At 46.1% G+C, this 25333-nt stretch overlaps 1 protein-coding gene across 8 annotated transcripts in view; it reads left to right on the plus strand.

Moving 5' to 3' along the window:
• Window positions 1–25333, plus strand: part of STARD13 (StAR related lipid transfer domain containing 13) — a 233436-nt gene that overhangs the window by 163854 nt on the left and 44249 nt on the right. For 7 of the 8 annotated variants that reach the window (XM_084764057.1, XM_084764059.1, XM_084764056.1 and 4 more), the window contains exons 2-3: window positions 12769–12840; window positions 17511–17592. In XM_084764057.1, the coding sequence (XP_084620183.1) occupies window positions 12769–12840; window positions 17511–17592 (154 nt within the window). Of the gene's footprint in view, window positions 1–12768; window positions 12841–17510; window positions 17593–21470; window positions 21545–25333 lie in introns of those variants that run through there. The other variant, XM_084764062.1, reaches the window with a different exon arrangement.

Consider the following 25333-nt stretch of genomic DNA (forward strand, 5'->3'; position numbering starts at 1 on the left):
TGTGTGTGTGTGTGTGAGACATGACTTCTCTGTGTAGCCCTGGCTGTTCTGGACTCACTTTGTAGACCAGGCTGGCCTTGAACTCACAGCAATCCGCCTGCCTCTGCCTCAGGAGTGCTGGGATTAAAGGCGTGCACCACAACCACCAGGCAATATGTACATTTTTTTTTAAATCTTTTTGTTCCCCCCAGAGCTGAGAACTGAACCCAGGGCCTTGCACTTGCTAGGCAAGCGCTCTACCACTGAGCTAAATCCCCAACTCCAATATGTACACTTTTTATAATAAAATGACAAGTAACTGCATGCTAACTAAACATGTTCATCTCTAAGGGCATTTTCTTTTCTTTATTTTGTTTTTTGTTTTGTTTTGTTGTTGTTTGTTTTTTGAGACAGAGTTTCTCTGTGTAACAGCCCTGGCTGTCCTGGACTCACTTTTTAGACCACGCTGGCCTCGATCTAAGGGCATTTTCTATTTCATTCTTTTCCTTTCCTTTTCCCCTTTTGTTTGTCTTTTTACTTATAAAGAGAAAGTTTATCTTTTCTAGTTCCATCCATTTGCCTGCAAATTTCAAGATGTCCTTGTTTATAATAGCTGAGTAGTATTCCATTGTGTAAATGTACCACACTTGTATTCTTTGGTTGAGGGACGTCTAGGTTGTTTCCAGATGAGGGAGAGGGCTACAATTGGGATGTAAAGTAAACAAATTAAAAAGAAAAAAAAAAGAAAGAAAGAAAAGGGGAAAGAACAAATACTGATAATAATGTAAAGAATTTGGAACCACCATACATGGCTGCTATGGAAACCTGGCTCTGTATTAAAATGTTCTGCATAGGAGAGAGAGAGAGAGAGAGAGAGAGACAGAGAGAGAGACAGAGACAGAGACAGAGACAGAGAGAGAATATTGAAATTGTCTTTGCCCATCCCCCATCATCCTGGATTGGTTGCAGGTGCTTCACCCTTCAGACACCAAGATCTTGAAAGCCTCTCACTGACAGTAGTGTCTTTACACGCAGCCTATGAGCAGCTTCCTGTCTGTTCTGGAGTCTCTAGATATTTTCCCAGATACCTCCAGTGATAGAAATGCTGTGGAAATAGTTGTTTCAGTGCATTGCTTATAGGGCAACGACAAGGGAAGGTGTCTGCACAGTTCAGCTCAGGCCTGTTTTCCTTATCAAAGTCGATGGAGGTCATGCAGGCAGAATAGAGAAGATACAGAGAGCCAGCTGTACTTTTATTTGATGTTTAAAGGAAACATTGTATCTTTACACGAAAGTGTTCTTTACAGCAAGGCCCTCTTTGAGGCGGCGTGTCTTACCATGCTCTCTAAGCACAGCTGAAAACCAGTGTTGTCCCTCGTTCTGCGTCCCTACTGGGCATCCTCACAGCGCTGCCAGCTCATGCAGTTGTCAGGCTTAGTGTCACGCTGACATCAGCATCTCCAGGTCTTGTAATTGTGTCCCCCTCCCTGTTTGCTGGTGCTGCAGTGGTGAGCAGAGCATTGGTAACATTTTGAATTGTTGAATTGGTTTGTATTCACTATACTTCAGCCATGGTTTGAGTGTCCATGGGTGAGTCCCTATTTGTCCTGTGGCTCACATATGCTACTCTTCAATTAATTCCACTTAAGGAGGAATAAAAAGTTACTTTGCTACCTCTTCAACTCTGTTCTTATGAAAGCTACCCTTTTTAGATTTTATTATTTGTATTCCAAAGATGTATGAATATTTGCCCCACCCCCCACCCCCGTGTGTGTGTGTGTGTGTGTGTGTGTGTGTGTGTGTGTGTGTGTGTGTGTGTGCGCGCAGTGCCCAAAACATACCAAAAGAGAGTTCAGGGTCCCCTAGAACTATAGTTCTAGATGGTTCCAAGTAGAGATGTGGGTTTTGGGAACCAGCCAGTGCTTTCAACTGCTGGGCTACCTCTCTAGCCCTAGAAAGCTATCCTTTGTATTTGAATATAGTCAGTATTTGGACAAGCATGTTAGGCAAAGCTCCTGTCATAGTGACAACACAAATAACGGGATATGCCCCTGAAAGTAGGTGTGGCGCTTCGTTCCATCCGTGTCGTATGAGGTGTGTATGTGGGCAAAGCTCTGTTTAGGAGTAATTCTGTACTTACATGACCCATGTGTCTGTTGTTTCCTGTGTTGTTCCTAAGACTTTGGAACAAATGACAAAAGCCACAAGAATCCTTTATAATTCTGAGTTACATGACACTCAAACTGAACTAAATAAGGGTTTAAGAGGCTTAAAAGCGCACTTATGTTTTATTTAATTACTACCTATAGATTATATTTACCATGCATTTGTGGAGTATCTAAGTTGTCTTGGACTTTTTGAATTTTACTTACTACACGAAAGAGTGTTTTGTTATGACCTTTTTATACCTATACGTCATTATATTTGGCTCAAAGTCACCCTCCCCCACCACCACTTTTACTACTTTTCCCTATTTGCTGGTCCCCTTCTCCCTCACAAATGATCTTCTGTTTAAACGTTACATATATTCACATACATACACTCATTTACTTAAATCTAGAATTCTCTTATAAGAGAAACATTGTCAACTGACTTAGTATCAGCGTGCCACGTACTTAGACCGTAGCCCAGTACTGTGTTTGTGTGCCTGGTGGAGAAGACAGTTGGGTCTTAGTCACTGCTGTGAAAGGACACCACGAGCAGGTCAACTCTTACCAAAGGAAGCATTTAGTTGGAGACTTGCTCAAAGTTTCATAGAGTCAGTCTATTACCATTATGACAGGACATGGTGGCACACATGGCTGTGGAGCAGTAGCTAGGAGCTACTTCCTGGTCTGTAAGCAGTGGGGGAGGGACAGAGGGAGGGTAGGAAGGAGGGAGGGAGGGAGAGAGAGAGACAGACAGACAGACAGACAAACGAAGCCTGTCATGGACTTTTGAAACCTCAAAGCCCACCTCTAGTTTCATACTTCCTCCAACAAGGCCACACCTCCTAACCCTTGTAATCCTTTTAAACAGTTCTGGTACTAAGCCTCCAAATATATTAGCATGTGGGAGCCATTCTTACTCAGATCACCACAGGTTCCACTGGCCCAGTCCATATCTACCTCTTCAGTTAAAGCTTGGGCTCCTCCACCCCAAGTCAGGTCAGTCTATTTCAACTATCTGAATTTATGTATGAATTCCTTCTCAGGCCGGATGTGGTGGCACACGCCTTTAATCCCAGCAGAAGCAGGCGGATCTCTGTGCTTTCCAGGCCAGCCTGGTCTACAGAGCGAGTTCCAGGACAGCCAGGGCTACAACACAGAGAAACCCTTCTTGAAAAAAAACCAAAAAGAAAAAAAAATTCCTTCTGCAAGGAATTGTTAATAAATGCCACATACACACACACACACCCAAAAAATTCCCAGTACTTAGCACATTTTTTTTACTTGATAGTCTCCTTTTCCTAGAAGGGAACAGAGAGAAATGATTCAGCAGTTGGAAACAATGAGAACTTAATTTCTCGAGTCCTATTCTTATGCTCAGGGATGAGTGGTGTGTGGTTAGAAAATCATCTACAAGCCAGGCGTGGTGGCGCACGCCTTTAATCCCAGCACTTCGGAGGCAGAGGCAGGCGGATCGCTGTGAGCTTGAGGCCAGCCTGGTCTACAGAGTGATTACAGGACAGCCAGGGCTACACAGAGAGACCCTGTCTTGAAAAACCGGAAAAAAAAGAAAAGAAAAGAAAATCATCCACGAAGCCAGTGCCACCCTCAGTCGGCAGCCAGAGGGAAAGGCTTCCTAAAACCTGCCAAAAGCACACCGTAACACCTCCAGGAAATAGTCTATTTACAGCCTAAACCTATTCCAAAGAATAAAGGAAGCACTTACACACAACAACAAGCTCTCACACAGGTCACAACAATTATTCCTGAGGTGTACAAACATTTCCTTGGGATTCAATGAAACGAAAACTGGTTTTATTTGATCCAGGTGTTGCAGTTGGAGAGCAAGACCGTCACGAGTCTCAAGGCAGGAGCCAGGCCTCTGGCCTAGTTGTATTATGCCGTGCCAGCCTATGAGGAGTGAAAACGTACAGAAAGCATGGGGGACACTAAGAAAAAAATCAGGCTCCTTATTTCACCCTCATGGCAAGGTTTTCACCGATATTATGGAAATCTCTGGTGTCCTTGGAGTCACAGAGCTGTGGAAGAGTTGAGCCGAGCTGGTCAGAGGGTAGGTAACCTCTTCCAAGTACAAACATCCAGATATATCCTGAAGATATATATTGCTAAAAGAGGAGGTTGAGTCCCTAAGAGCATTCATACTTCTTACTATTTAAAAATGAGCTTTAAGGCCTGGAGAGATGCCTCAGCAGCTAAGACACCATCTGTTCTCCCAGAGGACCCAGGTTCCGTTCCCAGCACCCACATGGCACCTCACAGCCATCTGTATCTCTTGCTCCAGGGGATCTGGCGCCCTCTTCTGACCTCCGGAGGCACCTGCACATGAAAGCACATACACATAGAGAGACATACACACTTACACATAAGTAAAAACCAACATTTTAAAAATGCTTTTGAGAGCAACATAGAATGGAGGAGTGCCTCTTGGGAAGCAAGAAACCAGCAACCTGGCAGCCTACACACCTTTCAAGGAGGACTTCAGAGCCCCTCCAATGTAGAGTTCAGACCTCCTCCTGCTGGGGAGCCAACATCAAGTCAACTCCTGCAGGTTCTTCTTTGCCTTTCTAGAAAAAGGTAGAGAGGACTAGAGGGAGAGACTGTACTTGTTCAAAAAAGCACTGCCAGAGCCTGTCACATGGTGGGTCAGTATTCAAGGCACTTTAGCCAACACCTGAACATTCTAGCCTTTGGAATCGAATCAGCTGTTGTCTCCCTACCTTGATTTCATTTGCCTAACTGGCTCCATCTCTCTTGAGAATTTAGCGGCAAGCAGTATGTCCGTGACTTCAAAGGGCTAAGGATGTTCACACCCTTGTGGACGCATGCAACCTTCCTGGGAAATACCGCCCGATGGGAACAGGCTGTCCCAAACCAAAGAGGAGACTGAAGCTCTCTCCTCCCTCATGTAAAACGAGAGTCGACGCAATCCGCTCAGAGTTACTTGGCTGGATGAGCATGTCGCTTTTTCTTTTGGTACTGGAGTGGGGAGATTGTACATTTTTATCTCACTAAATACTGTTAGGATTATGGTGGAGAGTGGTGTTTATATCCCCGAAGCTCTCTTGTTCTCTTGGAACTAGACATTGGGCTTTTTTTTTTTTTTTTTTGGTTTTTCAAGACAGGGTTTCTCTGTGTAGCCTTGGCTGTCCTGGACTCACTTTGTAGACCAGGCTGGCCTCGAACTCACAGCAATCCGCCTGCCTCTGCCTCCCAAGTGCTGGGATTTAAGGCGTGCACCACCACACCCAGCCATTGGGGTTTTTTTGGTGGTACAAATGGGACCTTTTACATTCCCCGGGTGCAGTAGGCAAGGATGCAGATTTTGCAGAAGAAATGATTGCAGCTGTATGCATTTCTGTGCCATACCAACAGACACTCAGGTTTCCAGCTGAGATAACGGCTCGTCGTGTTTTCTGTGTGCTTGGCATAGGGAATGACAGCCAGCAGCTGAAATTAGCTCGCGGGGGACAGTGCCGCTTTAGCAAGTCTCTGAGACCACAGTGGGACAAAACAGCGAAAGTCTTAGTCCTCGCTCTGTTCCACGCCCGTGGCTGATTTGCAGTGACCCCTTTGTTGTCGTCATTCTGAGACCTAGGCTGAAGTGTCAACTCTACCTGGGACATGCAGACTCATAGTACAGGGACAAGAAAGAGAAAGCTGACAGGGCAAAGTGACAACCCCTAAGTGTTTCTGTTTTAAATTAGCATACGTTACTTCTGCTTACCTCTGACTGGGTGAAGTGGGTCTTATGGTCACACTACCATCAGAGAGCCACATGGCTGCTAGAAAAGGGTAGGGGCAGTTGGAAGCATAAAAGGAAAAACTAGTGTGTGGGTATATGCTTTAATTATTATATATTTGATTATTTTTTTAAAATGCAGTGTCTGGAAATACGTAATTAGTAAATTTATGTATCTTATAGATATCATTGCCATATGATGTGTGTCATATACACATACGTGTGATTTTTCCCAACTTTGATGAAAAAGAATAATTTAAAACAGCTCTCTAGGTGACTAGGAATAAACCTATTTCTTAAAATATACTTACCCCCTGCTACTCTAATAGAATTTATTTTAGTGACTAGATTTGCTACTATTCCAACTTGCAGATGATATTTCAAAGGCCAACATTAAGATGAAGGTGCTCAGCTAGGTGCGATGGCACACACCTTCTTTTGGGAGGCAGAGGCGGGTAGATCTCTGTGCATTTGAGGCCAACCTGGTCTACGAAATGAGTTTCAAGACAGCCAGAGTGACACACAGAGAAAGCTTGTATTGAAAAACAGAAACAAAAGAAAGGATAAAGAGCCTAGAGAGATAGATCCGAGGTTAAAGGAGCCGGCTACTCCTCAGAGAACCTGGGTTCAGTTCCTAGAACCCTTATGGTGCCTCACAACTACGTGTAACTCCAGCCGCAGGAGATCCTATGCACACACACACCCGCGGCTTCTGTAAAAACTGCACTCACAAGAGCATGCCCACACACAAACATAGACATAAAACAAATCTTTTCTTTTCTTTTCTTTTAATGAGACAAGGTTTCTCTGTGTAGCCTTGACTATCCTGGACTCACTTTGTAGACCAGGCTGGCCTTGAACTCACAGTGATCCACCTGGCTCTGCCTCCCGAGTGCTGGGGTTAAAGGCGTGCACCACCACTGCCTGGCAATAAAATAAATCTTTAAAAAAGAAGAATTGGTGGTAGAACATTATGTCAGCGTGTGACTCTGGCCTTGGAGAAAGGAATACACATGCCCAGAGCCAGGTACCTCTGTTTTGACAGAATGGAATTAGGCGCCACAGCATGGTATGTGTCTGTGAACTCCTAGGTTTTGCCTTCCTATGGTCACGTCCCTGCTGGCAGCAGTGTGTTTGTTAGCAACAAGGAAAGAGTTGCTTGAAACCGTGGCGAGATAAAGCAGGTGCTTATAAATTGACTCGATATTTTTGAAAAACATCAAGTAATGATTGGTAATCTTAAATTTGCCCTAAATGACCTGTGTTTTAGCTCCCTGTCCTTAATAAATACCATATAAAGAAAATGTTATAAAAAAAAAGCTTATTTGGTGTGTGTGTGTGTATGTGTGTGTGTGTGTGTGTGTGTGTGTGTGTGTGTGTGTGAGAATTATTCAGGTATCGACAACATCAAAACAAACTTAATACAGATTCACAAAGGTGCAGGAAAGGATCCTGACTTCAGGTGAAAATGAAGGTGGAGAAAATCAGATCGTGTTCCGCACACCTGTAATTTAGGTTATAATGGCCTCCTAGGGGAAGGAACTGGGGGAAGAGTGCACTCTGGGTAATCTTAATGAGCACGTTATTCACAGCCATTTGAAGATGAGGTGGAAAGCCTGGCATTAATTTGAACAGAATCCACCTAGTATCTGGTCAAAGAAATACACATTTAATAAGCAGGGTCTTCCCTTGAGAAGCTCTCTTTAAAGGCAAAGGTGTCATCTGCCTTAAGCAGTCCGTTACTCACAAAGCTAACTCATCGGTATGAATTATCCAAACCATGAGCCTGTTGAAGTCTTAACACCTTCCAGACACTATAATCCTGGTCACTGCATCCAAGGAGGCATCTTGCAACTGAGTTATCCTTCACTGCTAGTAAGATGTTTAGGAAGAAGACACAGTAGACTGGCCGGTTCGATGCAGGGTTAGGGGCGAAGCCAGCATTCCCCGAGCTCCTTTTCCTGTATCACTACTGCTGAGTGGTTTCATGACCGTTTAGGAAATGTCTGCTTCAAACTGTAGCCAGCTTGTCAGTGAGATTTGCAGGAGATTTGTAAGGACAACGGTAGTGAATACGCCAGTACTAAAACTGGAGTACTAAAGCTCACAGTAGAGGGGCCCTGGCTCCTTCTAAACAGCCAGATTTCTGATCATTCATTCTAATACAGCCATTTAGAAAGGCTCCTTAAGGCCTCTCAGTTAGCTCCAGACGACCGACCGTGAGCTATGCGGAGCATGCCATGAAGCCACTCAGCTAGGCGTGTGTGAGCACCAGTTGAAAACTACATTTAGTCTTTAACTTCAAATATCACATATTCAAGAAATCATTTCCCAACAAAATAAGTCCCATGTCTTTATAAATCACATCATTATATGGGAACATACTCACAGTGCATAATTATATTTGTGAGCAGCAAAGCTAAGATATTATGATGTCACCAGTCAGGCAGATAACCTATACTAATGATGTGTTGGGAAATGGAACAAGAGTTAACTTCACTTTGATTATACCTTTTGGGCTTTCTTCGATAAATGTTTTACAGTTGAACATGTACAATTATTAAGAAACACGACATTATTTTGTTAAAAAAATCATTAGTCAGGGTTTGTCTCTACTGTGCCTTGATTCTCATACCCCTAAGAACATCCACCCTGAGACAGCCCCCCCCCACAGGTCTCCATCCCCCCTCCCACAGGTCTCCATCCCCCCTCCCACAGGTCTCCATCCCCCCTCCCACAGGTCTCCATCCCCCCCCACAGGTCTCCATCCCCCCTCCCACAGGTCTCCATCCCCCCCCCCCAGGTCCATCCCTGGACAGATTCTCTGTCTCACACTGAGCACTGGAACCCAGAGGAAGATAAGGCAACTGAGTCAAGGCCTGCAACTTCCTGTCAAGTGGAATCACAGACAGGTGACATAGAGAGTACCCTAGCCAGACGCCTGCTGATCAGAAGCATGCTTGCTTTTTGTACAGACCTGCCACTAAAGGAAACGCTGAAAAACAAGTTGCTTTCAGCCTCCAAATGCAGTTGATGTAAGATCATAGGGCTCCTTGGTCTGCACCTTGGGAGAGGAAGGGGGGTTTTTAGGGACACAGCAGTGGGGTGTGGCTTGGGAGACAGGGTGGTCACCCTCACTTACACCAACCAGAAGATGCTCCCCACAGAAAGAGGTTGTGCTGGTAGAACTGGGCAGTGTCCCTAGCACCCAGGCCACACACGCTCTCTTTCCTTCACTTGGTAGCCGTCTCTGTTATCTGTTGGAGATGCTTAGTATGTACTGGGTTCACAGTATGCACAGGGCCACCACAGGTGGGGCCACCACCAAAACACCATTGCACAAAGTTATGTAAGTGATATAGACCCAAATGACATGATTATCACCTGGCCCGCTTTACAAACTGATAGAGGAGGGGATGGGAAGAGGGGGTCCCCTGGTAAAGCGCTCACTATGCAAGATGCTCACCTGAGTTTTATCCTGGTGGCGGTGCAGAGCTCCCCAGGGCCGGTGGTCAGGAGAGCTAGCCCAATGTTCAGCTCTTGGTTCGGGGACAGTTGCCTCAAGCAACAAGATGGACAACACTAAAGGAAGGTCAACCTGAGGCTGCCACGTTCTCATACTTGTGCATCTGCACACGGGTGCTCACTTAAACGTGTGCACACTGATGTAACACACACACACACACACACACACACACACACACACACACACACCCCTTCCTTAGTTCTGTTAAAGTCTTGTCATGACGTCCACCCAAGTGGACTGCATTTTCCCCAGCAAAGTACAATAATCCAGTCAGCTTCTCTTCCCATGACTTCAGGTACTTGCAGTCTACCTCAGAAAACACTGAACAACCAAAATAACAGAAATAGTTCATGAGTTCTGGGAGCACAGTGGAACCTCACAGAGCCCCACAGTATCACCCTGAGAGTGGGGATCACCCTTTTGCCCCACAGGTGCATGCTGTACGTGTTACCTACCTGATAGTCAGTTGGAAGCCATCCTCGATTATCAAATCACAAGGCCTGGCATCTATTGGGTTTAAACTACACACGGGGTCTCAGCATCCGTTGGGAGCTGGGGTCACATCCCTGCAGGTAAAGGGGGACATCTCTAGTCCAGTAATGTTGGTAGACGTCTGTGGGCCCTTTCTTCCAGTGGCATTCTTGGGTTCCACCCCACAGAGTCTTCAGCAAGAAAGCTGCCGTGAATTGATACATTCCTAGAGCTGCTACAGGGGCAGGTGAGGGTTGCAAATGGGGAGCAACCAGAATGTGATTTTAATGGCCTTTAATGCTCTTGTATAATACAGTGATGGTTACCAAGATCGCATTAAAAAAATAAATGTCCCTGCTTTCCTCATCAAGTGTCATTTAAATCCCATTAGACAGATCTTTGTGAAATGACACTGGCAATGTGACTCCCCTCTGATTTTCCTGTGTCTCGGCCGCTGCAAAGGCCCTGGGGAAACAGCTTTTGTCTGATCGGCGTTAGATGGGACTGTGGGTGAGCCAGGGACACCGAGAGGCCCCTTTCCAACTCAGCTCAACAAAGTGAAATGTAATGGTGGTAATTATACAAGATGGTTTTGCCGCTGGTTGGCAAGTTCGTTTCGCTCTTCGACCGAGATGTCAAGACGCTAGGCCAGCCCTTTGGTCTCTAAATGTTTGCTTTGCCTGTCGAGGTGCCTGATGCCGGCTGCACAGATATCTGTTGCATCTTCTAGATGAATCGATGCCTTTAACACTGAATGATGACCTTTGTCTCTTGATAGACTTGATGGATGCTGAGTGGCATTTTCTGATTTATTTACTCCTTGCAATTTGTGATTTTAGCATGAAACCTAAAAACCTGTCATAGGAGGTTTTTACACGCTAGCTGACTTGAGTGCCTGAGGTAGACCATGCTGGGTAAGGTCTGATGATTTGTGTTTGTGTACAAATGGTGTTTCAACTCATCATCAGTGTTCCTCCTGGGAGGTGATGTGCTCTGAGGGTGGCTTTACGCAATCTGCCCTGTCCTACGGCCTGACCATAGTTCTCAGTTCCAGCAGATTTTCTAACAGATCCCTGGCTCTCTAGTTTCCCCACATCTTGTCATCATTTTGTCCCAGGGGTGTAGTGTCCCATGTTTCCTTGAATTCCCTGACTTTCTCTCTTGAGTTTTCCTCCAGCTGTAAAGCACCTGACTCGTAGATTTCTCCTTGTCTTCATTCCCTGCCTCTCTGGGACCTTTTCCACTCAAAACTGTTTTGATCATAGTGCGAACAAAAAAAAAAAAAAACAAGACAGAAGGCCGGGCATGGTGACGCACACCTCGGGAGGCAGAGGCAGGTGGATCGCTGTGAGTTCAAAGCCAACCTGGTCTACACAGAGAGTTCCAGGGCAGCCAGGGTTACACAGAGAAACCCTATCTCAAAACAACAACAACAACAACAACAAACAAACAAACAAAAAAACAAGACAGAAAGATGCACAGACTGATGTGATGTGCTAGAAAGTGCAGGACTCTGTGATCCCTTCCCAGCTCGTACCTGAGCTTAAAGCATGTCTGGAAGTGCGTTTTCTCACCTCAGCCCTGCGTCATACCAAGGCAGCTGCAGATGCGCAGCCTGAAATGACCATGAAACCCATGCTGGTCAGAATTAGCCAAACCTCCTGACTCTGACAAAAGCCATCGCCAGGGTGGCAGCAAGCCAGGGACGCTGAGGGACCCTCGGCCCCCGTGAAGTTTTGCTTTTGCACATGTGTAGTGGCTCAGATCCGGCCTTGGCTACTTCTCTTAATACACAGTAAGTGGCTTAGCCGCGTCAAACATGCTGAGCTTTTACTGAGAGGGGCCCAGTCTCAGGCCTGTGGCCCATGCTAGTGCAGAAGGTTTTTGTGCAAAGGATTCAAGAACGGCCTTTACTAGCAGTTTTGACTACAGAGGAAAGCAAGCACCATCAACTGAGTGCCCAGTGCCTAGGAGAGCTTTGGTTGGGTCCTCTCCCTAGGCTTTTCCCTTCTATTTGGAAAAGCTGAACTTTTGACAGATGAACCTCTTTTCCCTAGGCTGATGTTTATCTAACAGCATGGTGGTTGTGAAATAATCCAGAATTCACAAGGTCAGAGAACGACCTGGTTTACACACTGTCGCTCCTCCCATCTCACTCCACAGAGTCCCTCAGGGAGGTGGCTGGGTGGACTGCGGGGTACCCACCCCACAAATGGTCACCCAAAGGGCCTGCCAGCCTCGTGGGTGTGGCCCTCCCCGTTCTGGCAGCTCCGTGAGGCTTGGATGTGGTGTCCTTTTCTCTCTGCTCTCTGAGTTTGAAGTCATTCCAATATGCTTGACCAATGAATATCTTCATACAATGTATTGGGAATTTAAAACCATCGGTGAGACTGGATTTTTGGAATGCCTCCGTTCGTGAGAAAATGGACTACCCTGTTGTGTTTTTTTTTTTTATCCTAAGTGAAAGAGTAAAGCAAGGTCGAATAAATAATCCTAGGTTTGTCTTGGAAAGTTTTAAATGGCCCATTAAAGTGGGGGTTATAATTATTATAAGTCTTTCTTCTCCCTCCTCACCCAGTTCCTTGGTGCACACATCAGGTATTTTTCCCTGTGGGACACTTGGCCTTAGTGCTCTGCCCTCTGTGCTTGGTTATCATCCATGAACCATGGCTCCACAGAGAAGATGATCTGAGCAGACGTGGAACAAGTGCTCGAGTGGCCTTTCCATTCTCTGTAGCCTCCCTTCTGGGTAGGCTGGCTCGCACAAGGCTATGGGGGGAGGGGGGGGGAGTCTGCGTGTCATGACTCACACAGAGAACACCAGCAGAACCAGAACCGGGCCATGTCTGTCAGACTCACGGTGCTCTTTTTCTTACATCTTCCAGAAATCGAGGCAAAGGAAGCATGTGACTGGCTCCGAGCTGCCGGGTTCCCGCAGTACGCTCAGCTGTATGAAGGTATGTGTGCCTTTCCATCCATTCTTTTTTGTTTTGCTTTGTTTTGTTTTGTTTTTTGAGACAGGGTCTCTCTGTGTAGCCTTGGCTGTCCTAGACTCAATTTATAGACCAGACTGGCCTCGAACTCACAGCGATCCACCAGCCTCTGCCTCCTAAGTGCTGGGATTAAAGGCGTGCGCCACCACACCCGGCCCTCCATCCATTCTTTACAGAGGAAACAAACTCAGGTCACGCCAACCACGTTGACCCTGCCTGGTGCTTTCCGGGCCTTCGCTCTGACAGAGATTTCCAACAGGCTCTCAGTTTCTTTCCAGTGTCCACCATGACTTGCTTTCCAGAAGCTTTTACATGGTTTTCTTGCTTTATCATTGTGCTCAGTTTTCTTGAGATTACAACAACTTTGTTGTTAATAAATTCCTTAGAGGTCTCAGAACTAGTTGCGTTGAGATAGCCCTTATTTGTAAATGTTATACATGACAAAACGTTGTAGGTCAGATGTCATTCTCCTGAGTTTTGGGTAAGTGGCTCCTCCTGGCAGCGTTACTCTTCTGGTCCTTGATTCTTTAGTTAATAGTTAATAATCCGCTGCCTTGGTTACTTTTCTATTGTGATAAAAACACTGTGACCTGGGCTGGAGAGTTTGCTCTGGAGTTAAGGGCACTGACTGCTCCTCCAGAGGTCCTGAGTTCAATTCCCAGCAACCACATGGTGGCTCACAACCATCTATAATGTGATCTGATGCACAATTCTGATCTGCAGGTGTATGTGCAGGCAGAGCACTATATACATAATAAATAAATAAATAAATAAATAAATAAATAGAAAACCAACAACAACACTGTGACCGAGGCAGCTTACAGAAGAAAACATTTCTTTAGAGCTTGCGATGTTCGAGGGTTAGAATCCGTGACCCGCTGGGCGTGGTGGTGCACGCCTTTAATCCCAGCACTCGGGAGGCAGAGGCAGGTGGATTGCTGTGAGTTCGAAGCCAGCCTGGTCTACAAAGTGAGTCTAGGACAGCCAGGGCTATACAGAGAAACCCTGTCTTGAAAATTCAAAAAAAAAAAAAAAAAAGAAAGAAAAAGAAAAGAATCCGTGATCCATCATGGCAAGGAGCACAACAGCAGACATAGTGCTGGGTCAGCAACTGAAAGACCACACCTCCTCATCCTCCCCAAAACTGTTCTACAACTAGGGACCAAGCATTCAGACATAGGGAGCCTGTGGGGGCCATTCTCGTTTAGCCATCATATCCGCTTATCTACATCTTCCTGATGTCTAACACCATGATCACACCTTTGCTGTTTTGTCGCTTGTCCTTATACATCACGAAGCAGTCAGGCCCCAGGGGTGAGCAGGGGGCGCTCTTGAGATCGTCCACGGAAAACTGTAGCTAGTAGTACTTATTACAAAGTTGTGCATACACAGGAGGAGCCAAGGGCTTATCGTTCATGGAGCTGTCACTACCACAGGCCCAAAGCGGGAGGGTGCCCAAGGCCAGGGAAGAGGAACCTAACACATACCCCTGGGGGGAGCACACAGCTGGCCATGGCAGAGCCAAGGGATGCCTCCTTGCATTTCAGCCATGGTTTCCCGTTGACCAAACACAAGAGGAAGCCAGAGGGTACAGGCTTCCTGGACACCATCCACCTTCACAGTGGCTCTCAAAGCAGAAACAAAGTGACAGACGACGGCACAGTGGGTCTGAGGGCTCAAGAGAGGATACTTCGCACATGAAAACAGGGCAATTTCTCCTCCTAATGGCACAAGCATTGTGTAGGATGGAAAGAGCCAATAAAATTAATCTTTGTTTATAGACAACTGTCCTTTCGCCAAAAACCTTAATTTTATATTAAAAATCAAAAGGTTTGTTTTTTCTATTTTTTTTTTCATTTAAATTCTGTGAGGACAAAGGAAGTTAATGTTGGAGTGTAGTTTGAAATTTATGATCTCTGATAAAAATTTTCATAGGATCGTACATAGCCTTTTTGATCAAAAACGAAAGAAAGAGAGGGAAGGAGGAAGATTCCTATAGTTTAAGTCTATGCGATCCCCGTCTCCTTCTCTCCAGAAGCCCAGGATATTAGCCAACTCTCTGTCCTAGTCAGTGCTTCTGTTACTGCCACAAACACTGTGACCAGAGTAGGTAGGAAAGGGTTTGTGTCAGCTCACCAGTCTCAGGCCACACCCCCTCGCTGAGGGAAATCGGGGCAGGAACTCAAGGTAGAAAGCTGTTGACAGGAGCTGAGTGAGGGGGGCGGAGCCATGGAGCAGTGCTGCTTACTAGCTAGCTACTTGTAGCTTGCCCTACCTGCTTTCTTTTTTTTTAGAATTATGTTTTTTTATTAATTTATTCATATTACATCTCAGTTGTTAGCCCTTCCGTTGTATCTTCCTATTCCTCCCTCCCTCCCGCTTCCCCCTTCTCCCCTATGTCTGTGATTGAGGGAGACCTCTTCCCCCTATATATGCTCTTAGAGTATCGAGTCTCTTCTTAGTAACTTGCTATCCTTCCTCTGACTGCCGCCAGACCTCCCCATCCAGGGGACGTGGTCAGAAAAGGGGGCATCAGCCAAGGAGAATACAGGCAGTAAACTTCGAACACCTACCTAGACCTAGCTGATGAACAGGACATTCTCCACCGTAGAGTGGAGAGTGAGGTCTGACTCTCACACGAACTCTGGTGCCCCCTACCTGCTTTCTTATAGAAGCCAGGAAGGACCAGCTGCCCTGGGAGAGCATCACTCATGGGGGGGCGGGGGTTGGGGGGGGCTCCCACATCAGTCATTAAGTGAGATAATACCCACAGTTTTGTCTGCAGGCCAGTACCATAGAGGGATTTTCTTAATTAAGATTGCCTCTTCCCGCTGGGTGTGGTGTCACACACCTTTAATCCCAGCACTCGGGAAGCAGAGGCAGGCGGATCGCTGTGAGTTTGAGGCCAGCCTGGTCTACAAAGCGAGTCGAAGACAGCCAAGGCTACACAGAGAGACCCTGTGTGTATGTGTGTTAGGGGGGTGTGGGGGAGGGAGATTCCCTCTTCCCAAAATGTGTAGGTTTATGTCAAGACAAAAGGGAAAAAAACTCACAACAAGCAACTCATTCTCCTTACATGGAAGGATGAGAAGTAAAAATCCCAGCTTTTTTGATTCTCCATCAGTCTATAATATAAACACACACACATACACACACACACACACACACACACACACACACACACACACACACTATAATGTGTGTGCTATAGCTACCATGAGACACAAATGTGAGCAGTCCATAGGTATCAAAGATGTTCTGCTAGCCCCGGAACATGCATGCTTCAGATTGTGTGTAATATATATATATATATATATATATATATATATATATATATATATATATATATATATATGTAATGAGAACAGAGCTCACTCTGTGCCTGCTGTTATTCAAACACCGATATTCACTAGTCATACTTCTGCCATAAAATAGACATCACGACTGTGATATTTCCTGTACAGCTGGGGGAAAACTACTTGCCCAGAGCAACACAGCAAAGAGGTTATCAGGATTTAAAACTAGAGGCCCCCTGTGTCTCTGCTTCTCAGTGTGATGTGCGTTCACGTGCCAGGAGAGTGAGGTGGCGTGCAGTGGGGACCATGAGGGATGCAGTCACTGCAAAAGACTGAGCTTAACTGGATTTTTTAATAAAGCCAACTAACTGGTTACGTCTTCAGATTGGGATGTACGGAGCCAAGCAAATATATCAGTAAAGTGATACGTTTAAGCTTTTACTGTGTGGCCCATGTGTCCCCGGAACAACAGGGGTGTGTCTGCTTCCAGCTCAGAGGAAGGTTAAAAAGCATTAACTTTATTATAACTGGGAAGATCTGGGAAGTGCAAAGTAGGAAGGCGTGGTGGTCACCATGAACTGACATTAAATTTTACCTTAGCTGTTTTGTCAAGTGACACCAAGTGGTTTTCCTATGTAAAATAGGTAATTTTTAAAAATTAAAACTATCGCCACGTTCTGGGTATTGACAGTAGCCACCCAACCCGGTTGGCAGGAGTCCTATTTTGGGGAGCCCTCATGGGGTTAGGATCTCTTCTCTTGTAGCATTAGTGAGGGGACTTCAAGATGACTGAAAACTTTGTTACCAAAAAAGAAAGAAGGAAATAATTAAAGGAGGGAGAGAGGGAGGAAGGAAAGAAGGAAGGAAAAAAGAAAGGAAGGAAGGAAGGAAAGGAGGAAGGAAGGAAAAGAAAATCTGAGCCCATTGAACTTGGGGTGTTTTTAGAAATGTCCTTTGTGAAGGGAAAAACAAATCTGCCCAACTAAGAGTTCTATGCAGTCTGTCTGCAGCCTGTGCTGTAGTGAAGGGACGATGGCAGAAACTGTTCTCTGTGTTCTCTGAGGAATGTCTGCTAACAGTGAACACAAAGGCCAAGGAGTCCTGTCCAAGGTTCAGGCTCTTATTTTCGTAGTTCACTCTTGCACCGTATCTCAGAGCATTTTCTGTGATAAAAATAAAATCACATGCTATTTTTAAATGCCGTCAGCATAAGCAATAAGCCGTAGCTGTGGTTACGGTCGGTGGTTTGCTTTGCGCAGAGCCCGGTGGCCTGAGTGAGCGAGCCAGCGGTCATATACAGCGAAGGGCTTAAGCCTCTTCTCCCGCTTTCTCCCTCAGATTCGCAGTTCCCCATCAACATTGTGGCCGTCAAGAAAGACCATGATTTTCTTGAAAGAGACCTTGTAGAACCTCTTTGCAGGTAAGTCAGATCAGTGAAGTGACCCTGGTTTTTATTTCTTTTTCTGGTCTGTCTCCATTTGGCTAGCACAAAGTTGATGGTTGAATTTACCAACTCAGTAATAAATACGTACTGTGTGGCAGCTGTCGCCAGTAGCATGCTCTGTTCCCGCTCTTGGAGAGTTTAAATCCTAATAGGGGGCTTCAGACATTAGATTAGGAAAAAGAGAGAAGAAAAAGAGGAGAGAGGAAGACAGAAGGGGACAGAGAAGAAAGAGGGAAAGAGCGATGGATATTTCAGAGTATGTTAAATACCTTTTTTTAAAAAAAAATGTACACCGAGGATAAGGCCAGCGAACAGACAGCGCAGACAAGGAGGTGGGAGGAGCCAGGGCTGGCCAGCTGTCTCAAGCTTTGTCAGGAAGAAGTCTGAGACATCCTTTGAGTATGTTCAACTGGACCTAAGGTTTATTTTTTACATATAAAGTCAAGTGGTTTTATCTTCAAATTGGAATAGGTAAGGTCAAGTAAATACATCAGCAAGCAGATTGACGTATTTAAACCTTTCTTGTGTGATGAGTCCTCTAAAGAGGCCAAGATGTGTATGTGAGGATTTCCTCCCCTCAGACACTTCACAGGGTAGTTGGAAAAGCCCAGGTGAGAAATTAAGGCAGGAGCAAATGAACAAATAAGTAACGATTAAACTTTAGCTAATAATTTAAAAGAGCCAATGGAATCCATATTGACTCTACATGAACAGTTGACTGTGCTGGTGAACTCTGCAGTGCCGTGGCTAATGCTCTTGGGGTAGGTGTCAGCTACAGGAAGCTCACTCTCCAGGCCATCCCACACCGGTGACCCTCAGTCCACTGCTCTTGTGTATGCTGCATTTGGTAAACATGACTATTTAAGAGGAACACAGAGATGCTAAGGCATGCCAGAAGCAGTGTAAATAATCCCAGGCTTGCTGGATCCCTAAATCTGTTTTTGTGTTCTGAGCTGCTCGGCCCATGTTCCTGTTTGTCTTACAGGATTTGTGGTAATGAATGGTCTCAGTATTCACAAAGACGATACTGTGTATCTGCTTAAGTTTAGTGTATCAATCCTGTCACTTAAAAAAAGGGGGGAGGGGGTGGTGCTGAAGAGATGGCTCAGTGGTTAAGAGCACTGGCTGCTCTTCTAGAAGACCCGGGTTCAATTCCCAGCACCCACATGGCAGCTCACAACTGTCTGTAACTCCAGTTCCAGAGGATCTGATACTTTCATACCAATGCACATAAAATTTAAATAAACAGAAAAGGACTCTGAATCATGAACTTGGGGGCTGGTTGGTTACACTTGCTGCAAAGCGTAACTGCCTGAGTTCGGTTCCTGAGACTCACAGTGTGGGAGGAGAGAGACAACGCCCAAAAGTCGTCCTCTGTACATGCACCGTGGCGTGCGTACACACACCACACATGCAGTCAGTCATATATTTGAGTGGATACAAGCTGTTTAGGCTGGAAGACAAATCAGCACACCACGCCCTCTCTGGGAGCCTGTGAGGTGAACTTTGACTTGGAAGAGCAGCTTCTCTTCTTCACCCGGAAGGCACTTCCTCGGCATGAACAGATTCTTCTGAAAAGGCACTCACTCCACTCAGTACAGTCCAATCAGTGCTGTGGGCTTTTTTTTTTTTCCTCTAGGTATTAAATATATCCCTGTTGGCTGGCGTTTTAAAAATATTAATTCATGTTTTTAAAGTTATGTTTTACTATTTTTTCCAATTAAATCTTCTAAATTTGTTTTCTATAAATGAGCTTCCCCCCCCCCCCCAATTTTTGTTTGTTTGGTTGGTTGGTTGGTTGGTTTTTTCAACACAGGGTTTCTCTATGTAGCCTTGGCTGTCCTCTTTGTAGACCAGGCTGTCCTCGAACTCACATCAATTGATCTGCCTGCCTCTGGCTCCCCAGCGTTGGGATTAAAGGCATGCACTACCATGCCCAGCAAATGGGCTTATGTTTAGCATTATATGTATATGTACATATAATATGTGTATTATACATGTACATTATACATGTACATATACATACACACAAAACAGACCGGTACCCATATGCCGGCAAGGCTTGGAAATGCTCCGTCTACTGCTCCCAAAGCCACCACTTCCTTGTTGTACTCCATGTCCACCCCTACCCCCGAACTCTGGCACCCACAGATCAGTTTTCTGTGCCTACACTTCTGGCTCTAGGAGGCTGTCACAGAGATGACATGGAGCAGTGTATGGATGCTTTGCTTGGCTCCTTTTTGTCAGTGTAATGTCTTTAAGGTTAATTCGTGGCTTTTTTTCCATTTCAAAATATATTACTTTCCATTGTACAGACAGATTTCATGGCTCTCCAGTTTAAGGATATATGGACACGCTAACACTGATACATTGTGTGAGCACAAAAGGATATTTCTTTCCAATTAAATCTTAAGAATGGGACTGTGGGGGCTCATGACAGTTCTCTTTTTTCTTTATAAGGAGCCAGTAACCACTTCATGTGACCTTGTTATTTTGTGTTTCCAACAACCTATTGAGGAGTCCAGGTACCTGGCCCTTTGGGGTATGTTTTTGTTTCGTCCATAGATGGTCTTACTGGTGTCTGGCTATTGCTGCATTGTGATTTTTTTTTTTTTTTTGAGACAGAGTTTCTCTGTGTAGCCTTAGCTGTCACTATGTAGATGACACTGGCCTCGAACTCACAGAGATTCATCTGCCTCCCAAATATCAGGATTAAAGGTGTGTGTTGCCACTGCTCCTGGCTTGCATTCTAATTTTTAACGTGTGTTTTCTTAGTGACCAATAACACTACACATCCTTCCATGTCTCACCAGCCTATCTTCTCCTGAAAAATATCTTTTCAAGCTTTCTCTCATTTTTAATCGAATAATAAGTTTTATTCCTGATTCTTGAGGGGATTTTGTTGTTATAGATACCCTCTTATTATCCATTGTGTTTTAGAAATGTCTTTTCCCAGCCTGTAGATCCTTTTAGAATCACAGAATGAGGGATTTTGTTGTTGTTTTGCCAGCCGAATTTGTTTTATTTTGTTCACTTTCATTTGTTCATATTTTAAAATGTCTTTGCCTAAGATGAGGTCACAAGTATGTTATCTTGTGTGTTCTGAATTTGAGTTTGTCTCAGTAAGTACAAGACCTGAGCCAAGATTCCTTGTTTGGCACTTCAGTGTACAGTGGTTTCTGATACCTACTGAGAGGACTGGACTGCCATCTTCAAGTCGCCTTGACACATTTGTGTCTGCGCATTTGTGTGTGTTATGTGTGCATCTGTGACACACAAGCCACAGCGCTTGTGTGCAGGTCACAGGACAATTTGCAGGAGCTGGTTCTTTCTTCTATCCTCTGGGGACTGAACTCAGGCTGTCCTGGCTGGTGGCAAGTCCTTTCAGCCACTGAGCCGTCTCATTGGCTCTAAATTTATGTGTTGACCAGCAGTCAGTGTGTTTGGGGAACTGTATTCACAGCACGAGAAGTGGATTTTACACTACAAGACTTTCTTGGGTCTGGTGTATGCTATTATTTTTACATCCAGTTTTTATTACTAGAATGTCATTCTTGATATTGTTGTTTTATAGCCTGTAAAGTCTTCCCTACGCTAGTTTATTAATTCTTGTTTTTAAAAAAGCATTTGGCTAGAAGTGTGTGAGCCTCGGTTCTCAAGGTGCGGGAGCTGTGAGTAGAATAGAGGCCAAAGGAAGAGTCACGCCCTGGGTGGATCAAAGGAAACGAGGAGCAGGGAGAAGCCAGAGGTGGCTGGCCGAACAGGGGTGGAGAATGCTTTCTGCTCACTATGAGTTCCTCACGGTACAGATTTCCTGCCTTGCAAACAGCAGAAAGCGGCAGACTATCTCCCGCTGGAGGAGAATGATGGCGTTTAAAATTTTTTTGAGATTAATAAGCAGCTAATTAGAAACTCATCTTCTCAGAGGGTAAGTATTGATTAATGCCCAGAGAGCCATGAGGGCGTGAGATTTTATTCATTTTCTTCTTTGTGCTCTGCGTTCACAAAGATTGCGAATCTTTAGTTTTTTTTTTTTAACTTTTGAAATTACATCTGTTTGCTTATTTGTTTGTTTGTTGTGTGGCAGGGGCACCTCAGTGTGCACGTGTGACCAGATGACACCTTTTAGACGCTGCTTATCTCATCCCACAGCACAGGCCTTGGGGATTGAACTTGGGTCCTCGGGCTTGGCCGCAGGCTCCTTCACCTTGTAGGCTGTCCTCCCCCACCCCTCTGCTTTGTTTTTAAGTCTTATTGGGCCGTGCAGTTCTCGTGCTTGTTTAAAATGCTGAGGTCATGCAGGCTGGTGGAGGGGATTATGCCACAGGGCGCTCCTTAGCTCCTTCCCGTGGCTTCCACAGGGAGCCGCAGAGGCAGGCAGGCAATCTGGAAGTCCCCTGCGGTAGGGCGTTCGCCACAGAGATGTTACAGAATCGGCTGAGGGTGCAACTGACCGGAGGAATCAGGGTGCACGTGCACCCGGAACACCTCTCCCTTTTTTGTGGCGCTCAGGTTTAGTCCCCAGAAACCAGACCGGTTTGCTGCCTTTGCTGAAAATGTGAAGCGACTGGAGGGCAGCTGAGTTCTCTCTGTGGCTGCAGGGTTGCCGGCATGACCAGTGTCTTGCAGGGATGCGGGGGGGGGGTGGGGGGGGTGGGGGGTGGGGGGGGGAGTGGGGTGAGCAGTGTCCTGCAGGGATGCGGGGGGGGGGGCGAGTGGGGTGAGCAGTGTCCTGCAGGGATGCTGTGGGGGGGAAGGGGGAGGGGTGGGGGGGTAGTGGGGGGTGGGGAGGGGGGTGAGCAGTGTCCTGCAGGCTCCGCGGGGATGAGCTGTGTGTCCTGCAAAGTTCATTGCAGATCTAATTACCTAAATGAGCCGATTGGAACTTTAACTCCACAGGACATTCTGAGGACACAAAAGGTGTCCAAATAGCTTGCAAAGTTTGTCCTTTGGTGCGTGTCACAGCCAGCCGAAGCCCTGGGTGGGTCGGGGGAGCTCCATCTGCAACTTTGCAGTGTTCGCTGCGGCTGGCTGCAGACATAGGCCTGCATTGCTGGAATACGACCTTTGTATTCCTAAATTAATGTGAGGATAGCGGCTCATTTGCATAATGAATATCATTAATAGATGCTAATTAATTATAGCCTGTGACAGATGTGGGCACGGAGCAGTGTTTGCTGTCATTTGTTGATAGGCTCGTCTGTGCCTGGCCAGTCCAGCCCCTGCTTGTTAAAATGATGAGAAGTGATGGTGCCTCTCTCAAGACGCAAAGAACAGTGGGAGGGAAAGCTGTAGGTTCACTGCGGCACACACCGTGGTTTGATTTGAGTGTGCTAACACTGTTAATATTAAACAATTACAGTCTCTGTGAAAATAATATAAATCTTTTCCCTTTAAAAATACTTATCATAAGGCTGAGCGGTGGTGATGCACGCCTTTAATCCCAGCACTTGGGAGGCAGAGGCAGGCAGATCGCTGTGAGTTCGAGGCCAGCCTGGTCTACAAAGTGAGTCCAGGACAGCCAGGGCTACACAGAGAAACCCTGTCTCGAAAAAACAAAAAACAAAAAACAAAAAAAATTTTTTTCATAGACAGGTGGTGGTAGTATATGCCTTTAATCCCAAAGAAATCCTGTCTGAAAAAGCAAAAAGAAAAAAATATATAATACATTGTATACATCATATAAATATATTATGTAAATTATATATTTTATATAATATATTTATATATATCAAAGAGGTGGCTAAAAGATAGTTTGATGGCTGAGAGTGCTTCCTGCTCTTGTTTGTTTGTTTGTTTGTTTGTTTTTCGAGACAGGGTCTCTCCTGGTTAGCCTTGGCTGTCCTGGACTCGCTTTGTAGACCAGGTTGGCCTCGAACTCACAGCTATCTGCCTGCGCTTCCGGCTCTTGCAGAGGACTCAGGTTCAATTCTCAACACCTACATGGTGGCCTCCAACTGCAGCTCCTGTACCGAGGGATCTGACGCCCTCTTCTGGCCTCCTGGGTACCAGACACACAAGTGGTACAGACATGCATGAGGTACACCCATACGCATAGAATAAAATTATGACGATGATAATAATTGTCTTGTGCAAGCTGATTACGTCACACACAGCCCCTGTCTGACAGCACAGCCTGTACAGTTGTTTGTTTGTTTGTTTGTTTGTTTGTTTTCCATTTGTGTAGGTGACCTTTACCCTGTTTTCCTCTCACACCTCAGCTGATGTCCAGAGGCAGTTCCGGAGTTTCAGCATTAGCACAGCAGTGGTTGCTCCTGCTGCAGATACTTGCGGGGGGGGGGGGGGGGGACCACCAAAGGGGACGCCTAGGGAAGTGCATCCATTTCCTGCTGGCTCCACAATGGCGTGGTGACAGTCCTTTGCTTCCTTCAAACTACTTTCTAATGCCCATGCCACCCCCAGACACATGAGGCCTTCCGACGACGCATGGCCTGTGATTCTTGGACACCCTCAAGTCTTGAGAGCTACCTAGCAGAGTTGTGTGCGTGTGGCTTAGAGCCACCAGTCTGCTCTCCGAAATCTATGCTTGCCAGACTCGGTCAGCACCGAGCCCTTTCTCACGCCCTGGAGTCACAGCACACGGAGGACCCCTCCCTTCCCCTCCCCCTTCTTCCCCCCCCCCTCCCACCATCAGGGCTGGGCTTCGACCCAGGCTAGGCAGCACATCTTCACTGGCTGTGGTTCCTTGACCTTCTTTGAGGCTCCCACCCAGAACACTCCTCAGCTGACAGGGCTCCATCCTCTACCCTGACAGGAGCCAAGGGTAAGAAGTTCAGGCAGTTGGAACTGCATCGGAATGGCCTGGGTGAGACTACCGCCCATCTCTGCTTGCTGCCCCTCCCATGCCTTTGGCAGGAAAATAGAGAATATCACAGGAAAGTAGCCGTGAGATCGGGGTAGGAGACCTCATGACCCCTCTGAGGTCTGGCAGTGGAAATAGCCATCAGAAGCCTAAAGTATGAGGAAGGAAGGAGAGGACCTACTGTTTTCCTGTGGTTGCTAAGGGAGGGCGGACAGCCTGTGGTGTCCCCAGGCATCTGTAGAGCATGAGTCAGGCCCTAACAACCTGCGCCTAGCCCCTCACACTGACACTGCTGCTCCCTTGCCCTGGACTTCCTCTCTGTCTGCCTTCCCTTCCTGACCACTGCCTGGCTCCTGCTCTGCTCCTCTGAGCTGTAACAGACTTTCAGCTCCACGTCATGGACTTCATCCTACACAGCTACATGTTGTGGGTACAGGGCCTTGTCCTAAGTGGGACGTCCATAAATATCCATTAAGTTTAGCTGGGGCTTGGCAGAAATAGCCATCAGCCCACAAATTATTATATTGTTTCTTTGGATAGGAAATATATGATGATAAACTCCCTATTTTCTCTTGAAAATACTTTAATATGCTGTCCTTTGCTAAAGACCTCTTTCTCCTCCTCCTCTTCCTCCTCCTCCTCCACCTCCTCTTTCTCCTCTTTCTCTTCCTCTTTCTCCTCCTCCTCCTCCAGGTACCATCTTACTATGCAATCCAGGCTGGCCTGGAACTTGCCAGGTAGACCAGGCTAGCTTCAAACTCACAGAGATCTACCTGCCTCTGCTTAAGCTTAAAGGTGAGCACCAATACACACAGCCTTCACAGACTTCTTAAGATAGCACTGGGTGCTTCCTAGCTTCAGGCATGTATGTGGTGGCCCGCACGCACACTCGGA

Source organism: Acomys minous, assembly GCF_964271855.1.
Source record: "Acomys minous genome assembly, chromosome: 16".
Classification (NCBI taxonomy): Eukaryota; Metazoa; Chordata; class Mammalia; order Rodentia; family Muridae; genus Acomys; species Acomys minous.